This window comes from Oryctolagus cuniculus, chromosome 12 (assembly GCF_964237555.1).
Source record: "Oryctolagus cuniculus chromosome 12, mOryCun1.1, whole genome shotgun sequence".
Lineage (NCBI taxonomy): Eukaryota > Metazoa > Chordata > Mammalia > Lagomorpha > Leporidae > Oryctolagus > Oryctolagus cuniculus.
Window position 1 is genome coordinate 105,713,397 of NC_091443.1, and position 14,759 is coordinate 105,728,155.

Genomic DNA, 14,759 nt, shown 5'->3' on the forward strand with positions numbered 1-14,759 from the left:
CCCGAGGACGCCTGGCTGGGCTCTTTCCGCCATGTTCTCTTACTCGGGACTGGCGTACATTTGGAGAGGGAAGGAGACAGGCACCGAGGGCAGGGCAGGCGCCCACAGATGGTCGGGATGTTTTATTGGCTTGGAAACACTCAGCCTCCTAGAAGAGCGGCCCGGGAAGCATGGGCAGAGATCTCGGTGGTGGCAAATAAAAACTTAGCCTTGGGGCCGGCGCCGCGGCTCACTAGGCTAATCCTCTGCCTTGCGGCGCCGGCACACCAGGTTCTAGTCCCGGTCGGGCGCCGGATTCTGTCCCGGTTGCCCCTCTTCCAGGCCAGCTCTCTGCTCTGGCCCGGGAGTGCAGTGGAGGGTGGCCCAAGTGCTTGGGCCCTGCACCCCATGGGAGACCAGGATAAGTACCTGACTCCTGCCATCGGAGCAGTGCGGTGCGCCGGCTGCGGCGGCCATTGGAAGGTGAACCAACGGCAAAAGGAAGACCTTTCTCTCTGTCTCTCTCTCTCTCTCACTGTCCACTCTGCCTGTCCAAAAAAAAAAAAAAAAAAAAAACTTAGCCTTGGACTCATAGGTAAAGGGAGCCCGTCCTGGGGGAAGTCCGACGGGTGACCTTGACCCCTCCCCAGCCATCACCTCCCTCCAGGCCTGGGGCCCTGCTTCCCATCTCTCCCCCTACCACACACACCCCACCCCCAAGCACCTGTGCTCTGGCACCCAGCCCTGCACCTGTGTTCACATCACTCCCTCCACTCGAACCCCTCCCCCTAGAGTCCACCTGGAGGACTCGTGTTTGTCCTCGAAGCAGCTTCTGGAAAGCCCTTGCCAAGGCCGGGGGGAAGCCCTCCCACGCTGTGACCCCCTTCTCCAGCCGGACGCTCCTCTAGGGAAGAGGTCAAGCTGACCATCCACTGCCCGGGGCCCCCAGTGCCCCGCGTGTGCCCCACACAGAGGCACCGTCAGGATGTGCCCATGGAGGTGGCCCAGGGGGACACAGAGATGACCCCTCTTGGGCTTGGAAGGGGCCAGAGGGAAGCGAGAAGGAAGGAGAGAGGGTTGAGTCGCGTGGCAGCTGTGTGAAAAGCAAGAAATGCAGAGGCCCCTGGCTGCTTGCAGATAGAAAAACACCCGGATGAATTCCACCATTGATTCCTGCCCTGCCAAAATGCATTCTGGATTAAAGAAGGTATCCCCCAGAGAGGGCCAAAGGATGGGGCAGGATGGGCCAGCAGCCAGTGCCCAGAGCCCCGAGGGCTCTGGTCCACAAAGAGCTCGCCTCTATGGGCAGACAAAGCCAGTGTGCAGGTGGCAGGTGGGCAGGGGCCAGCGGGGGCACCAGGTGCAGGGTCGGGCAGCGTGCCAGAGGGCCAGCTCCTCTGGCCATGGTTGAGCGCGCGTCAGCCGAGCAGGGCCTGGACAGCCCCCAGACAGAGCAGGGGCCAGAGCAAATCCATTGCCAGATGGGAGCTGCCAGAGTTAAGGAAAGACTGTCCCCGGGAGCCCACCGAGCCCAGTGCCCCCACCACCCTCCCCTCAAGACTTCTGCAGGATCCCCCGGCTCCTCACCCTGGGGAGTTTTGCCCACCCAGCCTGCTCCTTAAATAAAGGCTCTCGGGCTGCCAGGGCCGCCTGTGCGTGCAACATGGTTGTCTGACCTAATTGCATCTATTTTTTTGCCCTGGTCCCTGCTGAGTGCATGTCCCGGAATGCCTGTCTCCGAGAAGCACACGGTCAGTGTTAAATACCGACTCCTTCCTTCCCTCCTCCCAGCACACACACACACACACACACACACACACACACAGCACTCCCAAGAGAAAAGGCAGGGAGAGCTTTGTGCAAACCCCCAAACAGGCAAAGCCAGTGAAACAGCGCAGGGCAGGTAAAGATGCCGCATGCGTGTGTGTGTGTGTGTGTGTGCACGCACACGCCTTGACCCCGTACACTACTGACAAAGTCATCGTATTTCACTGTGTGAATATTCTCAGGGGAGCTCCATGAGCGGGGAGGGGAAGTCGGAAGCGGAATAATAAAAGGAAGATGCTCTCCACACCGGCTCCGTCTCGGGTATTTTCCGCGGCACTTCCAGCACAGACTGGTAATTTTAGCAGGCAGGAGTGGAGAGCAGGTAACTGCTCCATTTTGCTTTCAAAGTGCTGCACGCGCTCAGCCGTGAGAGCCCATTCATCCCGGCTCCGCCAGTGACCTTGAGACAACCCAGCCGCGAGTCTTGGAGAGGCAGCGTTTGCTATTATCCTGAGACGCCCGGGACTTCCTGACCCCCTTGCCGTCCTCGGCCCCTGCTTTCACTGCCTGCTATGGCTCGATTTCTTTTTTTGCAAAAGTCGCTTACATGTGTAGCCAACAACCATGCATCAAGTGCAGCCTGGTGCTAAGCCACAGTGAGCCCATTAAGGAAGCAAGTGGCTGTGGCCCCGTCTCACCCGGCGCTCCCCCAACATGGAGGAGAGACGCGATGCCAGCATTTCAAGGGGAAAGTGCCTGGCACCGCGGGGGGGACCCGCAGGACAGGGAGCAGCTGCACCCTGCCCAGGAGGGCACACACCGGCCTGATCGCACAGCACGGCTGCAGGTGTCCTGGTTTGGTTCTTGTAGCTCTGCCAGCTTCTGTGACATTAGACAAATGGAGGGTTTTTTTAGAGCATCGTGAATGTTTGCTCCATTCGTCTGGGCCATTAGGTTCCAGGATGTGCTCTGAAGAGATTTCTAAGGCTGCCTGGGGAGGGCACAGCCTGCTCGGATCTGGTTTCTATCTGGGGTGGTTTGGCTTGAAGAGCTGTAGGGAGAACCCAGATGTCCCAGAGCAGATGAACAGATAAAAGGCAGTGGAGACGCCGAGTGGAATATTACTCAGCCTTCAACCGGAAGGGGAAGGTGACACCTGCCCCTGGAGGACATTCCACTAAGGAAGGCAAGTGCACCTGTGAGGTTCCCCAGATAGCAAGTCCCCAGAGCCGTCACATTCACGGAGACAGAAGTAGGGTGGTGGTGGCCAGGGAGTGAGGGGTGTGGCGCTCCGGGGCATGGGACAGTCTCAGTTCCTCTCAGTTCCCACAGAGAGGAGTTGAGGAGGTGCAGGCTGGACCTGGTTTTACGCCAACACGAATGTGTTTAACGCCCATGGGGTGCACACTTGGAAATGCTCAGCTGATCCGTTTCATGGTGCCTGTATTTTCCTACAATGAAAAGTGAATATAAAAAGGTGTGGCAGCTTGGGGAGTAGGATGGAGAGTCGCAGGTTGAGGACAAGGCCCTCGGATTCCAAACGAGGCATCTGCAGAAGCCGCCGGAGCAGAAGGGCCCTGTGCAGGGTCCCGCGAGCACCCGGTCTTGCTGGCCCGGGATGTGGCAGGGACCGGTCTCTCCAGGGCGGCACTCTCTGTCGAGGGGCGTGTCTGCTCCTGTGACCCAGATGTGTGTCTCCGGCAGGGGACTGCACCGGGCGCTGGATGGCCAGTGCGGGCGCCCCTCCTGGCCGGCGGCCAACCTGCCTTTCTGTTGCAGATCGCGTCCCTGCTCAAGGACAACGAACGCATCCAGTCCACCCAGACCGTCACCCCCAACGACGAGGACAGTGACATCAAGAAGATTAAGAAGGTCTGCACCATCCCGCTGCAGGGGCCCTCTTTGCGTGTCCACCTGCTATCCCACTGTCCTCAGGGTCACCCCACGCATGCACCCTCCCCAGCTCCCAAGACTGCCCCTCGCCCCTGAATGGCACCTCATCATTCCCATGTTACAGATAAGAAAACTGAGGTTCCGATAGCAAAAGGAGTGGACAGAGCCAGGGCGGGCCTTGGCCTCTCAGCTGACAGCTCTCTTCACAGAGCCACGAAGCAGTGCCCAGATCTGCACCCCCGGCCACTTCCCGGCTGTCACCCCCCGCATACCCCCATGCCACCACCACCTACACCACCACCTCTCACAACTGCCCCTCGCGTCCCCAGCAGACCTCAGCATGGAAATCTGGCCTTCAAGACCCCATAGTCAGACCCACTGCCTTTGCCCTGCTGGGGCCCACAGGGGTCAGCAGGTACCAGGTGTGTCCCCGTGGTGACAGCACCAAAGGCCCTCATGGAGCCAGGGCAGAGGGGGAATGCACGGCTTGTGTGTGTGGCCTAGCAGACCCGGGCCTCTGGGGCAGCTTCGGAGCCCTGGCACCTGCTCACACCTCTCCCCCATGCCACACGGAGGTGATCATGGACACTCGGCCGAGTTCTCTTGTGAGCCCTGCTCACGCTAAGGAGAACAAGGAGAACCAGAGACTCCTATTGGTCAAGGTGCAAAAAAGACCCCAGCATCACCCAGACAAGAAATTGCAATGTGGAGCCCCACGGGCCAAGTTCAGCTGCCCCCAGAGTCTATCGCGTTTGAGTTTCCTTTGCCTGTGAATTTCGTTGGCGTTTATTGCCTGTACTTTCAAATCCAAAGTCTCCACCCAAAAATTAGGACTTTTGGTTTCTCAAAAATAGAAACAGCCAAGTTCATTAACCACCTTCTACTGCCACATGCTATTCTGGGAGCCTGACACAGACCAATTTCATCCTCACTAAAACACTCTGGGGTTTTATCCGTGTCTCCCTTTCGCACTCGGGGAAGCCCAGACAAAGAGGCAAAGTAACTGGCCCAAGGGCACACAGCTAAGTGTTTGCAGAGTGACTTTCAAATCCTGTCCCCGTGCCCTGCGCCATCCTGGAGAGACAGAAGGCCGGGCACCCCAGCCCACCTCCCACCCGTGGTGACACGGCCCCAGGCGAGAGGGGCTGGCTGCCTACATATGCGGGACCTGCATGCCCACAGGCATCAGGATTCGCCATCCCTGCCCCACCCATGCAGGCAGGGCCATGCCGTGTGCCCCTGGCACCTTAAGCAGCTATCCTGGCCATTGCAGACCAGCTGAGCCCCACCTCCTGGCACCTTGCGGAAAGCCCCTCTTGTCTTCAGCGACAGCTGCTGGGCTGCGGTTGGGTCTCCCATCGCCACAGCACACAGCCCTGCACCGGGACGGCTGTGCCTGCCACCTGTGCCCAGTTGCGGGTATTTTTGATGAGCCCTGTGGCTGGAGCCCAGCCAGCACCCTTGCTCCAGGTGCCAGTGTCCCCCCAACTGCGGACGGAGCTTGCTCAGTAGCAAGAACACAGGGAACCAGGGGGGCCCTCGCTCGGATCCTGAGCAGGCCCTCCACCAAGTCCCGGGTGACACAAGGCTCCTCCAGGCAGCCCGACTCCATGGTCGAGCGCCCACACTCGCCTCCCCAGGAGCTGCCCAAGAGGGCCCAAGGCTGTGCTTAGCTGATTTGCCGCCTTCTGTCCTGGTCGATAATCACCCCTCTATCCAGATGAGCTGCCGTGGAAGCTGCTGGGCTCCGGGGCAAATCCTGAGCCAAGACCAGGTGCGCACCGCCTGGCTCCTCCATCCCGGACAAGCTTTTGAGAGAGGCCAGCTCTGGCCGGGAGCCACACTGAGTCCTGCCATCATGTCCGCATCTCCATGGGAAAACTGGCTCAGAGGGACCGCAGGGCCGGAGCCAAGCCCACCCATGTCTGAGCCTGAGGGACACACAGCCTGAGGGACGCCCAGCACGGGGATGGCAGAACCTCAGCCCTCGCCCCGCAGGGCGCTGGTACAGAGCGGCCACGGCTGGCTAACCAGGGCCTCTCCCTCCCCGCCCCGACCCCAGGTGCAAAGCTTCCTGCGGGGCTGGCTGTGCCGGCGGAAGTGGAAGACGATCATCCAGGACTACATCCGGTCCCCGCACGCAGACAGCATGCGCAAGAGGAACCAGGTGGTGTTCAGCATGCTGGAGGCCGAGGCCGAGTACGTGCAGCAGCTGCACATCCTGGTCAACAACTTCCTGCGTCCACTGCGCATGGCCGCCAGCTCCAAGAAGCCGCCCATCACCCACGACGACGTCAGCAGCATCTTCCTGAACAGGTGAGCGCCAGGCTCAGAGCCACCAGCCGGGACCATTCCCCCGCCCCCCCAACCAAGCAGGCCCCCCGTGGCGACCCTTAGCCGTGGTTGGAGGAAGTCGCTATCGGCCTCTGCCGTGGAGGTCAAGGTCAAGGTCACTGCTAAATGCCCTTCCGACCAAGACTCATTCCAGCCGCGATGTTAGTGGTGACACAGTTCAGGAAGCCTGAGTCCAGTATTTTTGTCTGTTTGACGTTGTACAGTATTTGACTTTTTTATATAAAGTTTTATTATTAATTATTATTTGAGAGGCAGAGAGACAGAGACAGGCATTCACGGGTTCACCCCCGACATAGTGCTGGCTGGGGAAGGGGCAAAGCTGGGAGCCAGAAACTCAACCCAGGTCCCCCACGGGTGTCGCTTGAGCTAGCGCCGCTGCCTCCCAGGGCCTGCACTGCTGGGTCGCAGCTGGGGCGGGACCCAGGCTCTCTAGTACAGCACACAAGCACCCAACCAGGGTCTTCACCGCCACGCCAGATGCCCGCCCCATCCCCACCCCGGTGTCAGTGTTAAAGAGTTCCGCGCTGTCTTCCCAGTCTGTCTTGTGTTGCTGGAGCAAAATCCCTGTGGCTGGGATTTCATCTAGAAAAGAGATCGGTTTTAGCACAGCAGAGCATGCGCAAGGGAGAGAGGGGTCCCAGGGCGCAAGAGGAGGAGAGACCAAGTGTGCCTCTGTGAGCTCACTCTCTCCAGCGAGACCTAACCCACCCAAAAAGACCAGCATTAATCCTTTCCCTTCTCCAGCCACCGCCTGCTAGGCCACGCCTCTTAAAGGAGCCACAACCTCTGGACACCATTCCATTGGGCACCAGGCGGCTTCAACACGGGTTTGGGTGGGGACCAGCCCTATGCAAACCACAGCACAAATCAACCTCCAAGAACACAAATAAAACATGCGGCAATCCATCTTGATGCCGTCACGGTGACCTGCAGGCCAAGTTCACGTTCAGAGCTCCCGGGCTCCCTCGAGTTCTGGCCGCTCCCCGATAGCAGCAGGCAGCTGTCCCAGATGATGGCTCCAGGCGCTGATCACGGGAGACAGAGCTGACAGCTGCTATTCTGTCAGCCTGTTCTTAAGAGAGCTTCCTTAGGAAGTGGTTTCAATAAGCTATTTGGTGGGCGAGGAAATTGTATAAACTGCATAAAAGCAACCGAAATGAAGACATACAAACAGATTGTTATTTACTAATGCGCCTCCGCTGGGAATTAAAGTAAGTCTTTGTGTGCCCCTAGATGCTCAGCCAACTGCATTTCCTTCCTCAGGGGCAGGACTCCCCTTGGTCTGTACTTAGGATCCCAGCTGGGGCATCTGCCTTCCACATTGCAACACCTGCCTCCGGGTCCCGACTGCTCCCGGTTCCAGCTTCCTGCTCGTGTGCATCCTGGGAGGGGGCGGCGATGGCTCAAGTAGTGGGGTCCCTGCCACCCACTTAGGAGATCTGGGTTGAGTTCCTGCCTCCTGTCTTCAGCCCCTCCAGTTGTTGCAAGCATTTGGGAGAGGGATGAACCAGCAGATGGGGGAGCGCCTTCTCTGCCTGTTTCTGTCTCTCAAATAAACTAGTGAAATATTCAGCATCCAGTCATTCCGCTAAGCCACACAAGCCTGGGTTTGCAGGAGCAGGGTCCCCTTCCCGGTGTCCAGCTGTGCGCCCCCTCCCGGCCAGGGGTGTGTGTTGGGGGGGGCGGGGATTTGAGGGTTTCCACCCTGCAGGAGAGGCCACAGGAGTGGTCAGACCTGGGTCTGAGTCTCAGGCTGAAGAGGCTGGAAGCCCTTGCGGGGGAGGGGGATGGTGGGGGCAGGGCTGACACCATGGACGTGGATGAAGCCTCAGAGTCGGGATGCAGAGAGAGAAGGGAGGAGGGGGCAGCTTCTGGCCTCGTGAGACATAAAGATCAAACCTCTGAGCCTCACAAGGCCGCTTGCTAGTATATGTGTTGAGCAGTTTTTATCATCAGATGCATTGATCAGAACAAAGGAAATTAGCATTATCTTTTTATAAACTCAAGTAACATTTACCCCCCCACCCAGGAACTCCAGGTAGCCTTGCAGACTTAGTGACCCAGAGTAGGCTGAAAAAAAACGGTGAGGAATAAATTTCTTCCCCCGCCCCCAACCCTTGCCCCCAGTAAGCCCTGGACAGCTCAGCTGGGCTCACGGATTTTCAAACGCCAGCTGCCTGCAACTCTGGGTGGACCAAGGAGTCTGCAGGTTCTGTGCCCGGTACCCAGGTCCTTGACTCTGCTTCCAGGAGGAATCCGGGGGGAAGCTGGAGGACAGCAAACAGTGGGTGGTGAAAGTTTTCATGAGCAAGCAAACACACACGCTCCACAGACAGTGGGGCCCACCGGAGGGGTGTGGCACCATCTCCGACTCGTGTGTAACGTCACGGGGCTATTTAATGAAAGGGGAGGGACATTCTGATAAGGGGGAGGAATATTCATGGTTTTCTGGGAAGTAGTGGGGGCTCCTGGAATCCAGCCCCCACCCCTTTGCAGTCCTTATGAGCTCCGATGTCTGCTCTCATGGCAGCTGGCAGATGCATCATTTAGCATGCTAATGAATATGCCAATGAGCGTATAATGAGCTGTAGGTCAGCCGTGGCCCCCATCCTGGTCTGAGCATGCTCCAGGCAGGGGATCTGTCCATCTCCAGAGCAAGGGGAACCAAACCTGTGTCCTGTAGGAACTAACCGTCATCTCCAGGTGGCTCAGCTCCGTGCCCTGTGCCAGTCCCAGTCCCCCGGGGAGAATTCCAACCCTCAGTCTTAAGGGGCTGATGGTGAGGGATGATCTGCCTCCTGCAGCTTCTTTGGTGCTGCGTATAGACTTGTGGTCCCTGCCCACTGAGGGCGTGGAATTCTCCGGACACCCAGTCTCAGGGTCCCAGCGGTGGAACAGTTAAGACAGGAGCTGGGTCCGGCTTCAGTCCCCAGGGTGGTTGGAACCCTCGTCCAGACGCAGAATCGTTGTATCCCAGAGGAGACGCACCTAACAAGTGGGTGGAGCAGACCTGGGCTGAGGGGTCCTCGGAGGGGCCAAAGCCAGGTGACGGGTGGGAGGGCCTCCTTTTCCCCTTGCCGGATGGGGTTAGCTTCTGGCGTTGCTTGGCCAAAAGAGCGTAGCCGTTTAGCTTGGTGATAACTGCCCCTAATATCTAATCCCTCTGTGCCTGAGTTGTCAGTGGAGACCTAGCAGGTGTGGTTCATCGCAGCACCTATGCCACCTGGTTCAGCAGACAGTGAAAGGCAAGTTCATTGTCAAGAACCACAACCACCAGGCAGCCAGGAGCTGTCTGCACGTGACCAAGAGCATCCTCACCTGTGCTCTGGCCCTCAACGTCCCTCGTGGCCAGAGTGAGATTTTTATATATATATATGTATGTGTATGTATATATATATATATATATATATATATAAAGAGAGAGAGAGAGAGATGATTCCTGGTGAGCAATGCATCCCAGAGGAGCTGCCAACCCAGTGGCCACTCCTGTGCCCACCAAGGTCAACTCGCTTCTTTCATGCTGGACTTGACAGCTGATGAACAGAAACTCCGTTAGGAGCCACGCCTCCCACTGAGCCTTCCCCGCCGTGTAGAGGTTGTTTGTCTGCATTAGAAAGGGTCGGGCGTGGTGTAGGCCAGGATGGTCATACTGGTGGTGCCCGCAGATCACGCTGTACGGGGACAGACACACGGCCTGCAGTGGGGAAGAGCCCCTCCCCCCATGTACTTCTGATAACACCTGCCATCCACCAGGTCTTGATGAGTAGGTCTCAATGAGTGAGGGGGGAAGCCACCCCAGCAGGCCCCACCTGGCTGACCCCTCTGACCCCCGGAGCACCAGTGAGCGTCGTGTGCAGTGGGAAGGGAAGTGGGTTTGGGGTACCCATGCTAAGAAAGCTTCCTGGACGGTTGGTCTTGTGGCTTTGGGTGATTTCCTTCCCCGGGGGCATTCACAGTGGATGAGAGGCCCTGTGCTTAGGAAGCAGAAACGGGGCAGGGAAGGAAGACAGAGCGCTGGGGTGAGCAGCTGTCGGGTGGCGGGCGCACAGCCCTGTGTGCCACTCTTCCACCCTGCGTGGGTCTGTAGCCCCCGCTGTGTTCCTTTGTGGGGGAAGGGGGTGTTGAGTTGTCAGGGGACTGCCAAGGCCTTCCACGCCCACTCTGGAAGAACTTGGAAGCCACGGCTGCAGCTCCTGTCTGGCCTCGGGTGGGCTGGGTCTTGTCTTTCACAAGGATGGGAGTTGGGAGCTCCCAGTCCTATTTGGACAGGCCTGGCATGCAAATGCCCTTTGGGGTTTCTCAAACTATGTTAGAGACCCTGTCAAGGAAATGCCCCCCAAGGCTCCTCAGCAGAGGTGAGGAGCTAGCAGGGGGCTCAGCCCCTTCCGTCCTAGACAGTCTTGAACATCATGGTGCGGGCTGCCACAGGCCACCCCCCAGGCAAGCCTGGTCCTCCTTCCAGCGGCCTCCCACACTTACGGTGGCGACACTTGGTATCGGAGGGTGGTGGCTCTGATCTGGGTCACCCAGATCCTGTCCCTGCACACCTGTCTTGGCCTGGATGACCCCAGGGTGGCAGTGAAATCCGGCCTCATCGTCTCTCCCCTAGAGCCCCATTTTCCTTTCCTGTGCCATGTGTTGGCATCGGCTCCGCAGGCTGTGGCTCCCCGAGAGAGAAAGGCACGTGGGCCCTGGTGGTGACCCCAGCCCCACTGGGGACTGCAGTAACTACTGGACGTGGGCTCCCTCCCATCACTGCAGGTGCAGGTCCTCAGGTCGGGTGGACAAAGGCCCACAGTGGGGAGGGGACAGCGCAAGGTCCTGGGGCACAGCTAGCCGGGCTGGAACCGCCGTCTCCTCCCCACTCAGAGGTTGAGGGTGGAGGAGAAATGGGAGGGGCCTCCTGGGAGCAGCGCCCAGGAAGGAAGCATCTGGGACATCAGGCCCCAGACAGGAGCCAGAAGCACCCCACCCTGCCTGCCCAGGCCAGCGTCCCGACACAGCGCCACAGGGTCCTAGTGCCCTGCTTTCCCTCCCTCTTACGAAATATATCTACTGGAGGAAAATGTTCTGGTTTGGACCGGAGCATCGGGCTCGACGCCTGGTTGTATTTCAGGCCGGGCAGCAGTACAGAACAAGGGAGGCCCCGTTCCTCTTTAGGGTCGTCCCAGGAAGCCGAGGTTGCTCTAACGGGGCTCCTCCACGGCAGTACGCCCCATTTCTGGTTGCGTCTTGTACTTCATACTTAACCGTGGTCTTCGCGGGTTGCTGAGGTCGCTGCTGTTGTGTTGTGTCCACTGTCACAGGGCCCTCTGTCTTAAAAAAAAAAATTTATTTATTATTTGAGAGACAGAGTTACAGACAGAGAGAAGGAGAGAGAGAGAGAGAGAGAGAGAGAGAGAGGTCTTCTATCCACCGGTTTACTCCCCAGATGGCCACAACCACTGGAGCTGGGCTGATCCAAAGCCAGGAGCCAGGAGCTTCTTCCGGGTCTCCCACGCGGGTGCAGGGGCCCAAGGACTTGGACCATCTTCTACTGCTTTCCCAGACCACAGCAGAGAGCTGGATAGGAAGAGAAGCAGCCAGGACTAGAACCGGCGCCCATATGGGCTGCTGGTGCTTCAGGCCAGCGCTTTAACCCACTGTGCCACAGCGCCCGCCCCTGCCATGATGTTTTTAAAGATTCTGGAAGAGGTGGAAATAAGAAAGGGGGCCAGTGGCCCTCCCCGGTGTGGCAGAGAAGGCGTCTGAGAACCCCCAAAGGAAGAACGAGGGGGGAAGGTTTTGCAGGGACCCTCGGGTCACCCCCGAAGAGGCAGCAACAGCTCAGCAGCCAGGGAGACGGCGGCGAAGGATTCGGGTAAACCAAGATGGGCAGGGACGGGTCGCCCAGACCAAAGAGAGAGAAGGGGGAGGGTCCTAAGTGGCCTCCTGCTCAGTGTGGCTTGTGCCCCACCAGTGCCCCCAGGACTCCCGTGGAGCAGTGTCTAGGACCGCTGGACTCTGCACGATGGAAAGTATGGACTCTCACCTGGGATGCCCACTGGGGAGTGAGCGTATGGCCCAGCAGGAAGTCACTGACAACCTAGGCTACTCCAGCATCCCAGAGGGGCCCCCAAAGTGAGATAGGTGGGGCCATGGTGAACTGGAAAAAAAAGAGAAGAGAGCGATAAAGCCACCACCTGCAGCACCGGCAGCCCGTATGAGTGCCAGTTCGAGTCCCGGCTGCTCCACTTCTGATCCAGCTCTCTGCTGTGGCCTGGGAAAGCAGTGGAGATGGCCCAAGTCCTTGGACCCCTGTACCCACGTGGGAGACCCGGAAGAAGCTCCTGGCTCCTGGCTTCAGATCAGCAGAACTCCGGCCATTGTGGCCATTTGGGGAGTGAACCAGAGGATGGAAGACCTCTCTCTCTCTCTCTCTCTCTCTCTCTCTCCCTCTCCAGAACTCTGCCTTTCAAATAAATAAATAAATCTTTTTTAAAGCATGAGACAAGAAAACACAGTGGCCATGGGCAGACAGATGGACTCATGGAAGAAGGACAGAATGGGGTGTGTGTGTCTTGATTTGGTCCAGAGTCCTCTCCACTGCCTGACTCCTGGCCGGCTCTCCAAGGTGGTGCAGGACCACGGGGACAGCCCCACAGCAGCCAGACCCTCAACTTTGCTTCCAGAAGGAACCCAGGAGCAAGGCAAGACAGCGAATAGCAAGCAGCATTTTCTTGATAAAGCAAACACAGATGGAGGAGAAGGGCCCCGGTGCTGGGCTGTGTTGAACAGTGCAGGGCTGGCTCAGTGGAAGGGAAAGTACATTCCAATGAGGTGAGAGATACTCCTGGTTTCTCTGGGAAGTAGCTGGAGACTTCCTGGATCCACAGATCCTTACCTGGATCTGTGTTTGCCGTCACTGCGGCTGGCGGTGCCTCACGGAGCAGGCTAAGGAGTACAATGTGCTGGAGGCCAGTCTAGGTCAGCCTTGGCCCCATAAACTGGTCGGGGTTTGTTTGTCGGGGAACCCGACCCGTGTCCTATGGGTCACCTATGTTATCTCCAGGAGGCCCAGCTGCTTCTCTGCCTCCCTATCTCAGCCGCACCAGATAGACGTTTTTAAGTGATTGAAAAAAAAATCCAAAGACTATTTTGTGACAGGTGAAAAAGGAGGTGAAGTTCCCATTTCGTCCATAAATAAAGTTTTATTGGCACGCTGTCCCTCCCATTCGTTCATGGTTTATCTGCGACTGCTTAGCTGACACAAACACGGTACGGCTCCCAGAGCCCACACTGTCTATTATCAAGCCCTGTACAGGGAAACTCTGCCGGTGCTTGGTCTGCACCCAAGGGACCCCTGTGTTGTGCAGTGCACGACTGAGACAGCTGTATTCTGTGGCTCCCACCTGCAAGAAGCTTAGAGTCTGCGGGAGATCCAGACACAAAGGAAATTATCACTCAACAGCGGTGAAGGCTGCAGAAGGGACAGGAGGAAGCCCTGGTGTGCGCAACCAGGGGACACGAGCCAACGGTGGAGGTGGCAGGGTGGTGGCAGGGCCATGACATGCAAGGAGAGGCACAGGGAGGGAGTACAAGAGGGCTGTGGGAAGGGAGCGGAGGTGGTCTGTCTCCAGGACACACCTGGGACCTGCGCATCTGGCCTGGTTCTGTCCCTGAGCCCAGCAAGGGCTATGAGTTGCCCGAGGCCGGCCCAAGCCGGAGAGGGCTGGGCCCGAGAGGGACAGAGCCAGGGCTCTAGGTTTTGCCCCACCCTCTGCCTGCTGCGCTTTGCCAGGCACTCCTGGAGGCTTCAAGTGCTGGTGCCTCTCTCCAGTCAGTGCAGACATGACGAATGGATTGCAGAACACTCCCCCACTGCGGAGGAGAGCCGTGCTCCTGGCCACCTTGCTGGGGACATAGCAGGGAAACTGAGTCTTTGGCTTCTCTGACTTCAGGTCCAAAACAGGGTGGTCTTGGGGCGAGGAGGAGCCAGTGGCATCCACTGAGGACCACTGTGCACCTGACACCACAGGGGTCCTCAGGTGAACTCGAGCCCAGCTCTGTGCGGGTCCCAAACCCAGGCTGCTTTTCCATCATCGGTGGCTTCTCTGGTGTTCTGCAGAGCCCAGGGTCCCCCCAGGTACCTCAGGGACCCTCCCCAGGTGGAGGCTTGCAGAGGCACCAGGGGCTGCAGCCCCTCCTCCAGCCTCGTGGCACCTGACCCCCTGCTCAGAAAAGCCCACGCCCTCCTGAAACAAGACGGTTTGCATTCTGCACCGGGCCCTGCCAATCGTCTGTGAGCGCCCCCTTCAGGGTGCGCTGCTGCAGAACTGCATGGGCCCCTCCAAAGGGCCCCGAGCACGGGGGGGCCCAGGGGAAGAGGGGTCCCAGGCAGAAGCCCCTGCTCGGGGTTGACCCTCTGCTTCCTCTTGCAGCGAAACCATCATGTTCCTGCACCAGATCTTTTACCAAGGCCTGAAGGCTCGCATCTCCAGCTGGCCCACGCTGGTGCTGGGTGAGTAGCCGGCCCGCGCAGACGCTCCCCGAGGGGCCAGGCCCTGGGCAGGGGCGGAAGCGATGTTGTCCTTGTTCACCTGCCAACGTTCGAACACTCAGAGCAGGAGAAACCGTTTAAAAACACCAGCCGCAATGCCACTCCCCACAGCAACCATGCTAAAGGCTTCTGCGTGTTTTCTTCCAGTTTTTTTTTTTTCTCTGTATAGATCTTGGAATTTTTTTTATTTTGCCCATTTTACATAATTGCAAACATACCGAATATA

The 14,759-nt window shown here is 58.3% G+C and overlaps 1 protein-coding gene across 3 annotated transcripts in view; it reads left to right on the plus strand.

The window, feature by feature from the left end:
• Positions 1-14,759, plus strand: part of RASGRF1 (Ras protein specific guanine nucleotide releasing factor 1) — a 98,979-nt gene that overhangs the window by 36,141 nt on the left and 48,079 nt on the right. For all 3 annotated transcript variants that reach the window (XM_051834574.2, XM_051834572.2, XM_051834573.2), the window contains exons 4-6: positions 3,526-3,618; positions 5,702-5,955; positions 14,415-14,494. In XM_051834574.2, coding sequence (XP_051690534.2) covers positions 3,526-3,618; positions 5,702-5,955; positions 14,415-14,494 — 427 coding nt within the window. The remainder of the gene's footprint in view (positions 1-3,525; positions 3,619-5,701; positions 5,956-14,414; positions 14,495-14,759) is intronic.